At 43.6% G+C, this 12,746-nt stretch overlaps 1 protein-coding gene across 2 annotated transcripts in view; it reads right to left on the bottom strand.

Moving 5' to 3' along the window:
* Positions 1–4,305: 4,305 nt before the first annotated feature.
* rnf38 (ring finger protein 38) overlaps positions 4,306–12,746 on the bottom strand; it is a 72,146-nt gene continuing 63,705 nt past the window's right edge. For both annotated transcript variants that reach the window (XM_084319258.1, XM_084319259.1), the window contains exons 8-13: positions 11,143–11,334; positions 10,700–10,800; positions 9,491–9,575; positions 5,056–5,177; positions 4,841–4,940; positions 4,306–4,625 (exon numbers count right to left, since the gene is read on the bottom strand). In XM_084319258.1, coding sequence (XP_084175384.1) covers positions 4,563–4,625; positions 4,841–4,940; positions 5,056–5,177; positions 9,491–9,575; positions 10,700–10,800; positions 11,143–11,334 — 663 coding nt within the window. In that variant the 3' untranslated portion in view covers positions 4,306–4,562. The remainder of the gene's footprint in view (positions 4,626–4,840; positions 4,941–5,055; positions 5,178–9,490; positions 9,576–10,699; positions 10,801–11,142; positions 11,335–12,746) is intronic.

Here is a 12,746-nt window from a genome sequence, read left to right as displayed (position 1 = left end):
TGGCTAAGGTAAGGTATATTCTATGTCTATTTTAGCGAACCTGAAACATGTTTTTTGTAACAATCAGTGTCGTGTTTTACCGGACATAAAACATGCTTGACAAACACGATTGCAGTTTCTAGTTGAAACTACCCCCCCCCCCCCCCCCCCCGCCCGCCCCCCTTGATAGTTTTGTGAAGGCACATATGTACATGGTATATATATACACCTTTGATTTGAGAGTATTAGGAGTTTCAGGCAATCAACCAGAACGATTTGGGCTTATTGCATATAATGAGTGATATCTCGCAATCTATGGAAAAAGACTGGATTATTTTGGAAAGGGGCGATGTTTAGCATGTAGCGTGTAACAAACTACAGTGTGTAGAAATTAACTCATTAGTCAGTAATGGACTATGAACAATGCCAATTGTCTCCATAGCTATAATACAGAACACACGATGGGTCTGCAAACATCGCTAAAATGGTCAATAACGCTGGCACCAGCCAGTACAGATGGGGAAAGTCGGTGGCACTCAAAGAGTTAAGAGGTTAATAATAATAATATAATAAAGTTGTAGTTAACTGAATTTACATCTTTTAAATCAAGGACCCCATTTATAAAGTTCCCAAGTAAATTATGATTGATCTAACATCCTATTTAACACTCAAACCATCAGACTGATATTGTGGGACCTGGCCTGTGACCCATGACATCACCACCCGTCTGATCCCACCGCTTATGACTTCTGAATGCTGCCAATGAGAGGATACAGGGCACAAGCTTTGAAACGCTTCGACTGACTCTAGGTAGCATGCCAATACTGCCACCTAGTGGTTGATACTGGAAACACCTCACAGAAAACATAAAATGGGCCATTTCTGGGAGAGAGAGGGACATTTGGTGGGAGAGATGAACAAAATAAACACATGACATGAACCCAGTGTAGTTTGGAAAACAGCTGACAAGATGAGAATTTTAGGACGTTATACATTTATTACTGAACCAGCCGTTGAAATCCAAAAAAAAACAGGGAAAGGGATTAAAATTAAAACAAAATAATCATTGCACTACTTAGTAAAGCATTACTAGTAATAACTCTCATAAAAAATTTACAAATGTTTGTTAAAAATTGTATCATCAACATCATATCAAGCCTTCAAATGATTTTGGTTACAGATATAATACAGAATGAAACTACTATAACACCATATTTAATGACAAGAGTTCCGTGTATTTATAGATAAAAGGAAAGCCTTAAAAACAAGCCAACAGAACGCATGGGGGAAAAAACAATACAAGCAAAATGAGTCAATGGACATGAAATGAAAAGCTCCCATACTGGTCGTGTGCCATATTCTGAACAGACATAAATAGGACTGAGGTAACTGCTAGTGTACCAAGCAGGAGAGAACACATGGCCTCACATACATACACACACAACACAAAATGGACGCTATGACTAAGGTAACCATGAAGACCTTTGACTCAGGGAAAAAACTAACAAAAAAACTGAACAGGAATCAGCACTTTCCTCCATCTCCATCCATGGATACCGACTCATCCGCTGACAACACGGAGGAGAAGGGATGACATCTTTCCCTATGAGGCACGGATCTATTAAGTTTTGCATTTCCCCATCCTCCAAATGTTTCACGTTAAGATGAATGTGTCTAGATACATCTGGAGCCGGGGTGGGGGGTGGGGGGGGTATGTAATACGATTTTTTATTTTTATTTTAATTTTTTTAAGGCATCTCTCATATTTAAGACACTGCAGGTGCCTGGCTAAAACTGTCACACAACAGCAGTCATAAGGTCTACATTAGGCTAATAAAAACCTTTACTCAAAAACTCACATTTATTGATGCATGGTGATGGGAAGTATATTTATGATGCCCTGGACATGAGGTGAACTTTGATGTACGTGTTCTGACAGAAATACTTCACCTTACATTAATTAGCCTAACAACAAGAGAGGATGAAGAGATGAAAAGACAAAGGGGTGGGGGGGGGTGGGAGAGAGGTGTGTGCTGTAGGTCGAAAAGGGTTCAAATGTATTGAAAAGGGTGTGGGCATCTGACAGAGCAAGAGACTCTCCCGATCCATACTTGGAATGAACAAGCCGTCCCCAGACACCATTTTATCTTGGGCTTGCATAGATTTTTTGCCCAGATGTTTTACACAATCAATCAATCTATCAATACACGCACGCTCACGGCCAGGCGTACAAGGTATATATATATAAACACCTCCATCGCCCAATCTACTCAAGTGAACGCAGCACAGCATGCAACAGCACAGCCCAGAGCATTAAGTCTAAAGGCCCCTATAGTCTTTCAAACAAGTCTTAAAAACAAGCTTGAGTCGACACAAAAGCGGGACTGGTGAAAATTCTGTGGTTTTTCCTACCAAGTATTCCAACAGAGCCTCTAGGCTGTGAGGTCACTAAAGTGCTAAAGCGGCTGCGCCATCGAATCAAAAGACGGCGTCTGGTTAAATTAAGTTGTAGTTCCCGATGCCCTTACCAAGATGGCTGCTGCTGCAACATCATCTTTCCTTCCCTCGGGAAGCGCCTACATCCTCCTCTCCAGAAAGCCCCACATCCTCCTCATCCGCTCTCCAAAAAGCCCCACATCCTCCTCATCCTCCTCTCCAGAAAGCCCAACATCCTCCTCATCCTCCTCTCCAGAAAGCCCCACATCCTCCTCATCCTCTCTCCAGAAAGCCCCACATCCTCCTCATCCTCTCTCCAGAAAGCCCCACATCCTCCTCCTCCTCTCCAGAAAGCCCAACATCCTCCTCTCCAGAAAGCCCCACATCCTCCTCATCCTCTCTCCAGAAAGCCCCACATCCTCCTCATCCTCTCTCCAGAAAGCCCCACATCCTCCTCCTCCTCTCCAGAAAGCCCAACATCCTCCTCATCCTCCTCTCCAGAAAGCCCAACATCCTCCTCATCCTCCTCTCCAGAAAGCCCCACATCCTCCTCATCCTCTCTCCAGAAAGCCCCACATCCTCCTCATCCTCTCTCCAGACTTGTGAATCTGAAAAAAGCATGTGTGACTAAAGGTCACACTTAAATGACAGTGAATAAAGCAGTCATGGGTGTTTTACTCAGATCCAATGTTGATGGAGTCTAGTGGAGATCTATGGATGGGGGATACCCGCTAAACTGTTTCATTACATTGTTTCATTTCAAGTACAGAAATGTCACAGGGAAACAGGGTAGTTTCGGCTGTTGTGTGGCAGTGAAAGGGTTAACCTTATGTGTATTGTCGCAGTGAAAGGGTTAACAGTTTTGGTAGTGAGGCAGTGAAAGGGTTAAGAGATGAAGCCATTGGAGGGGGGTGAAATAATAGTAAATGGAGATAATGTGCAGAACAGGTGGGACAGAAATTATAGTAAATGGAGATAGTGTGCAGCCTGAGAACAGGTGAGACAGTCGATACTTCTCAGGAACGAGAATGCGTTAAAATTGTGTCCCTTCCCTTTCTTTGAGACTTTTTCTCGATCCCTCCCGCATCAAACTTCCTTAGCGTGGACTAGATTCGAAAAAGGTACAAGACAGGGAACAATTTCAGTTAAATTTGTACACTGGTCTGAGGCCGCCTCCCTCTGGTGAACCAATCGGAAACGACGTGAGAAAATAAGAAGTAGGGAGTCAGTGTGTTGTACCACATGGACTATATAAATAACACATAGGGAGGAATAACCACTGGTGTACACGCACGCACACACTAAATTGTGTTATTCTATTGTCACTCTTAGTCTGATACACAAAATACAGTATTTTTTTGTTTTGACTCGATACAGAATGCTCTCGCAAGGAATGTTAGTATACACATACATAGAAAATAAAATGAACATGAACAATTCTAGTTCCGGAAACCGTACAAATAATAATAATAATAATAATAATAATAATAATAATAATAATAATACCAACAATAACCCTAGTGAAAACTGACATTTTGTCTTTCAAAAAAGCCAGGATATGAATACTCAAAATCATGATCAGAATAATAACAACAACGAAATAGTCATAATCTTTGGACTTCCAAATTCTCCCTTAGGTTTGTTAGTACAACTATACAGAGGTTTCTTCCCCACTTAAGTCTTGTTTTTTTCTCTGTCCATTCAACAGATCAGTTCAGAAGGGCTGGACAGGAGTGCAAAGGAATGTTTTCACCTGCCCGTACAGTGTGTGTGTTTGTGTGTTTCGAAAGGCCATTAATAGCGAGGGGTTCACCACAAGTAGAAGGCGCGCGGGGGGGGGGGGGGGGGGGGGGGGGGCGTGGAAGGGGCACAACAGTCCAGGTGGGGGATTGTGGGAAGTCCAGCGGTTAAAGTGAGCACGAAGTCAGTATAAAGTTTCCCCCATTCCCTAAAAATGCTGATCCCAGTTCAGTCTCACTTTTCCCATGTCCTAGGGGGGAATAAACAGGGAAGGGATTAAGATGCACCGATCGTGGATCTGTGGTAGACTGTACGGGGGGCGGAGCCATATGATAAAGGAGAGGGGTTCACTGATTGGTTGATACATGGAAGAAGGGCCCTGTGATTGGCTGTCGAGTTTAAAATCGTTACTCAGAATCCCGATGGACCTCGGAGGCGTCGGCTCGACAGATGGGACAGGTTCTGTTAGCCTAGAGAGAGAGAGAGACGCGTTGAACATTAGTAGCTTACATTCTTAGAATATCAAATGTTTAACACATTCAATATATGTCAATATGAATATTAAAGAACATCAATGTCCAGTGACCTGAGGTTTTAACAACACTAAACTGTGCTGAAAGTCACACTGGATATACATTTTGATTATGTAACGACGGTGATAACATCATGAACAGTTCTTCCTCACCTTGAGCCACTTGTCGACACACTTGGCGTGGAACTCATGGTTGCAGGGCAGGACCCGTAGCAGCTGGCGAGACTCAAAGTCACACATACACACCACACACCTGCAATAACCAATCACAAATCTTTTAGCCTTACTGCACCCGCCCACCTTTTACAGATCATTGTCATAATTCACAATAGAATAATGCAACATGTGTATATTTCAATATTACTCACAGTGTTTGCTCAGACTGGTGGTTGTTGGGGTTGAACCTATATGAAGGCAGCTGTTCTATGTCAGCCTTGGTCAGACCACGGGGCTTGGCCTCTCCTAGACGCTCTGCTAGGTTCAACAAAGCCTGGGCGGGGAAGGTAAGAGGTAAAAGGTGTTTAATTCACGCCTGAAAACACATTTATTTCCTTTGGCTTTCACAGTTTGAGAGACCTGCCTTTTTAATGCGACATACGTTTTATTGTGTGCCTTTATCTTTTTATCCGTAAATATTTGTTGTGAGACTTGTACAGCACTTGGGTCAACTTTGTCGTTTTTAAATGTGCTTTATAAATAAAGTGGATTGGATTGAAAGGTCACAATCAATGGTGTGCAAGACTACCGACCGAGACAATAATCCATGACTACACCACACAGTGACTACACCACACAGGCTGCACCGGGATTACTAGTAAATGATACAAGCTTAATTTGGAATAGGAGTGAACTAGTTTCAAGAGGTTTATTTATCACATACTACATACCAGGGCATACAGTGAAATGCGGTTGGCCATGCCCGCTACGATTGTGCAAGAATACAATGGTAAATCAAATAAGTAGAATAGACATGATAAAATAGACATGCCAATAAATCCTGAGATAATTGCAATACAATGTTGAGCTACAACTTAAGGCACTGGGTCCTATGTACACCACCACACAGTTTCACTTTTTTTTTCTTTTTCTTTTTTTTTATCTTTTTCCCCCCTCCTTTTTCCTCCCATTTTCTCCCATCCCAATGTTAGTCGTTGTGCCAATTCCCAATCCCCTTCCTGGTCGCTGCGCACTTACCCCCCACAGTCTGTCTGGGAGAGTGGAGGCTACCACGTGCTTCCTCCGACACACGTCCAGCCAATCAACCGCTTCTTTTCACCTGGCAGCGCGGATTCTCACCGACAGGGCGTAGCGTGTGGAAGGATCACACTATCCCACTTAGATCCTATCCGCGCTTAGCAGGCGCCCCGACCGAACTGTAGGAGTCGCTGTTTACAACGACCCGGACCCACCCCGCCAGCTTCTCCCACCCTCTAATACTGCCAATTGTATTAGTGTGAACGGCTAGCCAAGCTGGTGACAACCCCGGAGCTGTGAGCTGAATTCGAACAGGCGAATCCAGCCGCTCCGGGGTTGGTGACGAACGCAATCTCCGTTACGCCACCTGACCGCCCACACAGTTTCACTTTTATGTCCCTATGCTATACTTGCTATCCCCAACCACACTATGCAATGATCACAACAAGTTATTTTCTTAAAGTGTCCTTTTTTCCCTTCCTTTAAAGTGTCCTCCTCAAAGTGTTCAAAGTGACCTATGGTGCGTTTGTGTGTGAGCGAGTGCAGAACGTGCGCTGCATGTGTGTATGTACATGTCCATGTGCGCTTGCGTGCGGAGAGATCAGTGCCCAGTGCTCTGATGGCCTGAGGGAAGAAGCAATGTATAGAAGCATGTAGTCCCGTTACAAAAGGACCATCATGCATGCAACAGTGTTTCCCATACATGGGCTCTACCTGGACGGCCCTCCCAGGTAGATAAAGACCCACCCAGGTAGATAAAGACCCACCCAGGTAGACCCACCCAGGTAGATAAAGACCCACCCAGGTAGATAAAGACCCACCCAGGTAGATAAAGATCTAAAGAGACCCACCCTGGTAGATAAAGACCCACCCAGGTAGATAAAGATCTAAAGAGACCCATCCTGGTAGATAAAGATCTAAAGAGACCCACCCAGGTAGATAAAGATCTAAAGAGACCCACCCTGGTAGATAAAGACCCACCCAGGTAGATAAAGATCTAAAGAGACCCACCCAGGTAGATAAAGACCCACCCAGGTAGATAAAGATCTAAAGACCCGTGCAGGTAGATAAAGACCCGCCCCAGGTAGATAAAGACCCACCCAGGTAGATAAAGACCCACGCAGGTAGATAAAGACCTGCCCAGGTAGATAAAGACCCACCCAGGTAGATAAAGACCCACGCAGGTAGATAAAGACCTGCCCAGGTAGATAAAGACCCACGCAGGTAGATAAAGACCCACCCAGGTAGATAAAGACCCACCCAGGTAGATACAGACCCGCCCAGGTAGATAAAGACCCACCCAGGTAGATAAAGAGCCACCCAGGTAGATAAAGAGCCACCCAGGTAGATAAAGACCAACCCAGGTAGATAAAGACCCGCCCAGGTAGATAAAGACGCACCCAGGTAGATACAGACGCACCCAGGTAGATACAGACGCACCCAGGTAGATAGACGCGCCCAGGTAGATAAAGACCCACCCAGGTAGATAAAGACCCACCCAGGTAGATACAGATGCGCCCAGGTCGATAAAGACCCACCCAGGTAGATAAAGACCCACCCAGGTAGATACAGACCCGCCCAGGTAGATACAGACCCGCCCAGGTAGATACAGACCCGCCCAGGTAGATAAAGACCCACCCAGGTAGATAAAGACCCACCCAGGTAGATAAAGACCCGCCCAGGTAGATAAAGATCTAAAGAGACCCACCCAGGTAGATAAAGACCCACCCAGGTAGATATAGACCCACCCAGGTAGATAAAGACCCACCCAGGTAGATAAAGACCCACCCAGGTAGATAAACAACTAAAGACCCACCCAGGTAGATAAAGACCCACCCACAGAGCAGTGGATCTCGACTTTCAGAAGCTATGATATCTAGCTCTTCAACCCTGCGTGTGACATTGCCCTGTGACAACTCTGCTGTTTGTGCATGCATTCGTTTACAGGAAGTGGTCTCATATCTGCCAAAAGAAATACTTAAATGACCGCAAGGTTGTTGGAAACGGATATCCAATATCAACGGGTCCACTGCATCCAACACGCTTTGCATCCTCGCCAATCCCTGAACCGCCTAAGTCACGGTAAAAACCTAGCTGCTAACCAAGCTGGCCCCAAAACAAACCCTGGAGCAGCACACAGTGGTAACGGTCCTCTGGACCAGTTAAACTAACCCTGTTGGACTGGATCAACTGGATAGTTAATAAATATTTCACTTCATTATCTGAAATCATCTAAAGTCTGCGATAATCATTCTGTATGTGTACGTTTGCTCCTTTTGGGTTACAGTAATCATCTTTAACAATTCTGATGCAAAAAAATCTATTTTATTCAAAAGGAACATGTATTATATAAGAAAGTATTAAAGAAATATATAATAATCGTGAAAACATGCCATGCCATGCCACCCACCACCACAAGTCAACCTGAGGGAAACACTGTGTAAACAGAACCGGTGTGGAAGATAAAGCCTCATCACATCATATCTTAGTCTCTTTCAAAATAAATTTATCTGATGGGAGATATAAATACACAAGACTGTAGGGCTGACCCCTATTAGTCGATTAGTCGACTAATCGGTCGAAAGGAGCCGTAGTCGACTAACCAACCTCTTAGTCGAATAGTAATAAAAAAATATATAATATAAATTTTTTTTGTCATTCTTTCCAAAAGAAAGAGGCATAGAAGCGTGGCTAATGCTAATGGCACACATGCCAGATGATAACTGCCTACGAAAACAGGCACAGAGGCACTGAAAGAGGATTTCACCCATCTAATGAACACACTAGACAAATATCAAGATGTATCCATCAGTGGACCAATTGCATGCTTTTGCAGAGGACAAGAAGCCTTCAGTCGACTCCTTCAGACATTAAGCACCCCCACAGCCCAAATGGAATGATACAAAAAAAAATATATATATAAAAAAAAAAAAAAAAAAATTACAAATATTATGCTTTTTTTTTTTTTTTTTTTTTTTTCGACCAATAGTCGACTAACAGCAAATTTTGGGCAATCATAGTCGACCATCCAAATTCTTAGTCGGGGACAGCCCTACAAGACTGTATACCGGTAGTTGTTATTAGGGGTGGGAATCACCAGTTTCATCACGATACGATATAGATTCTTTGGACAACGATACGATATTTGCCGATATCACAAAGTCTGCCACTATACGATACAATTCGATTCAGGTGCCTGCGATCGATATGAGATGATATTATATGCCCATTTAACACAATCAGTAACATTTAGATCAACTAAAAAAAGCTATGGAAATATCAGAATTTTTTTTGAGCTCTTCCAGACATTTAAATGAAAAACAATCTATTGTTTTAATACAAATAGACCTCCTGTTCACTGTAAAGTGCCACGTTTTGATATATTGAGCTTTAAACTTTAAGTAAACATTTTTGGAACTCACAACACGCAACCTAAAACCCCTCCCTCTCCCAAACCGTTCCTACAATTGTTTCATGTTGCATGATGATCATGAATACATTTATTATGTATTGTATTTTTTATTGGATAATTGATAATAGATGGATATATTGATCTGGATCGATGTATCGGCCCACCCCTAGTTGCTATGGTAATGTTGTGTCCCTTACCTCGTAGTTCTCCACCTCTCCGTCGTCCACATCTAACTCCAGGCTGATGGTAGGGCCCACAGTGGGAGCTACAGGAAGCATGGAGCTGAGGAGGGAACATTCATGTTTAGGGCGCGTAGAGAACACTCTTTCATTGCAGAGTTGAGGTCCGATTTCACCTATTCTAAGGCCTACATTTTATCTGGCGACCATTACCAAGAACCGATCCTACACGTGACTTTTACCGAACAGAATTGGGTTAGGGTAAGACCGTTACTTTGGACAAAAAGTTGGTCACTATAGGCAAAGTCACTATTGGGGTGACATTTATTAAGAGATCTAACAGGCTTCTGTGTGCCAGAAAACTATGAATCAAAGTGGCTTTGGTTTATACACATGGCCGCCATGAGGCCAACTTTGTGAGGCTCAGGAGCAGCTTCTAACCGCAGGCCATCCGGAGCCGGACTAAGAACATTGCCTACGACTGCTTGTTGTTCAGCCCCACAGCAATATCACGCAATATCACTCAACTCATCATTTACTCACCTGGTCAATTATGTGCCCTCTGTGCGTCTCAGCACAGCAGCAATTTATATTTATAGACATTTTATATACTGTGAATATACATTTTGATACCATTATATACATTCTTATGTCCTATATTCTTATATTATTCTACATTACTACATTCTATATTCTTATTCATAAAATTCCATATACTGTGAATAATACATACATATCCAATCCTTGGCACATACAGACTAGTTCCATTTTACGGAATGAGACAGTATAATCCATCTAGGATTATGTTGACAGCGCATCCACTTGTGTATTTTGCCTATTTTGTATATATTTGCCTAGTTTATACTAGCTAGCTTCACTTTTGTTTTGTTTGTTTGTTTGTTGGTTGTCGTTTTACTTTGTACACCCACCCTGATCAGTGGATTATAATCAGCCAGAAATCAGATATCTGATGCATCTCCACAAATGTTGCTTCTCAAGATGACTCACATCAGCTCTGTTCAGTGTTCTTACTTCTTATCTATGAATAGTTCTGAATTCACCGGCGTATCGCTGTGATGCAAATAGTGCACATGCTTATAATATCAAAGCATCAATTATTCTCCATGATCTGAACGGTGTAGACACACACACACACACACACACACACACACACACACACACACACACACACACACACACACACACAAGGAAGTAGGAGGCACTTACAGGAAGTAAGGCAGGAAACTGGGGTGGTAGGGTGATGGGGGCGTTAACTGAGGTCGATAACGCCGGCTTGCGATTCGCCGAGGCATGAAGGGGGGGTAGGGCTGTCAGAGAGAGAAAAGCACAAACCGTCTTACTGCAATACTGAGATTTTCACCAATATAAGTGCTGTGATATTTGAACAGATATATCCTTCTGTGATATTTTAACCGATATATCCTTCTGTGATATTTTTACCGATATATCCTTGTGTGATATTTTCACCGATACATCCTTTTGTGATTCCATCAAAGTACACCTCATAAAAGTGGGTTCGGAAGTCCCAATTTACCCATCTCAAACCCTGCCCTCTTTTCTTACTCTTCCAATCACAACCGTTTCCATGAGGGAGGCAGAGTTTGAGACGAGTCTATACGTGTGCGTGCATAATGAGCATGTGTCCTTACCACTGTGAAGAGCTCCTGAGACAGGGGGTCATGGTGTGAAAGGAACTGAAGCGGGGTGGTGGGTGGCAGGGGGGAGGCGGACTGGTGGTGATGGTGATGGGGGTGGTGGTGGTGGTGGGGGTAGCTGAACCCCCCGCCCACCGACAGCTGTTCCCCAAGGAGCTCCACCTCGTTCTCGATCCTCTGTAAGGGCTGGAGGGAGACACCAGAGTTATGAACTCGCTACTACGAGTACGGTGCAGGAGGGCGGTTACTGAGGGACGGTGGACTCTAGCTAGAATATATACGTAGGACAGAGGCTTGGCCCTGCAAGAGTTCATGTCTCTACATCATGACACCTTTCACAAGGTGGGAGACTAACACAAGCTGTTGAGCTAGCCATGTTATATAATCAACATATTACATTAGTAAATGTCATCTACTGAGGAATATAAAAACCTTAAAGGCCAACTTGCAGGTTAAACCCTACTCTTCAATTATGGGTCGTTTACATCATTGGTATCTAATTTCATTATTTATTTGTTTCCATTTAACGCCGGAAATGCCACTCAGAAAGGGTTAAAAAGGTCCACGCACGAATAACATGCACAGAGCGAATCAAAAAGCTTATCAGACGCTAGCAGGGCCGTGACGTCACTCGAGGCAACTTATGCCTTATGCCCGTCCGGGTCATAGTACTCCTGGCTATATGGCTCTGGCTAAGATTAGCATTATGTCTACTGTCGTGAACCATTTTAGATCGGGCATGTAGAGGTGTTTGGGGAACGAGTAAAATGTGCAGGTCCTCTTCTCAGACCTGTAGGGCAAAGCACTGCACACGCATCATGCAAGCTACACGTCGCGGCATGTTGATAGCACAATAGTAGCCCACTCGGTGCATCAGTCACGAAACGGGCTACCACGATAGCTATTAGCTAACTAACGTTACAAGCTCAAACACCTTATAACTACTACTATTGTCGTGTCCATAAGTTCCCTGGCAGAATACTTGTGAGGACAAAGGTATACAAAGAGGAGAGAGCCATTTTAAATCGGGCATTCATGCCGGCTAGCAAGCTACACGTCACGGCATGTTGATAAGCATGAACCGGTTGGGATTCGAATAGACGCAGGCCCACTCGGTGCATCAGTCACAAAACGGGCTACCACGATAGCTATGAGCTAACTAACGTTACAAGCTCAAACACCTTATAACTACTACTATTGTCGTGTCCATAAGTTCCTTGTGAGGACAAAGGTATACAAAGAGGAGAGAACCATTTTAAATCAGGCATTGTTAGGAGTTTCGAGAATGCTGGCTACCAAGCTAAGCTAAGCTACATTAGCTAACTTAGCTACTAACGTTATATACACAATATGTACAACGACACAATGATTTACATTATTACAAATATGGTAACGTGGTTGTGGCTTTTACAAATAGTGGTTAGCTTTAGAGATGAATGGCTATGATCACGGAGCAATAGTGTTAGGTGAAACAGAGACTAGCTCCTCGGCTAGTAGTAGCAACAGCGTTTCCGTTAGCCGGTAATTACCGGTATTTGACCGGCAAAATCTGTTGAAGTCCGACATATTTAATCTCTCCGGTCTTAATGTCCGGTGAA

The sequence above is a fragment of the Notolepis coatsorum genome, assembly GCF_963971535.1.
Source record: "Notolepis coatsorum genome assembly, chromosome: 7".
Lineage (NCBI taxonomy): Eukaryota > Metazoa > Chordata > Actinopteri > Aulopiformes > Paralepididae > Notolepis > Notolepis coatsorum.
This window is presented reverse-complemented; position numbering and strand designations above follow the sequence as displayed.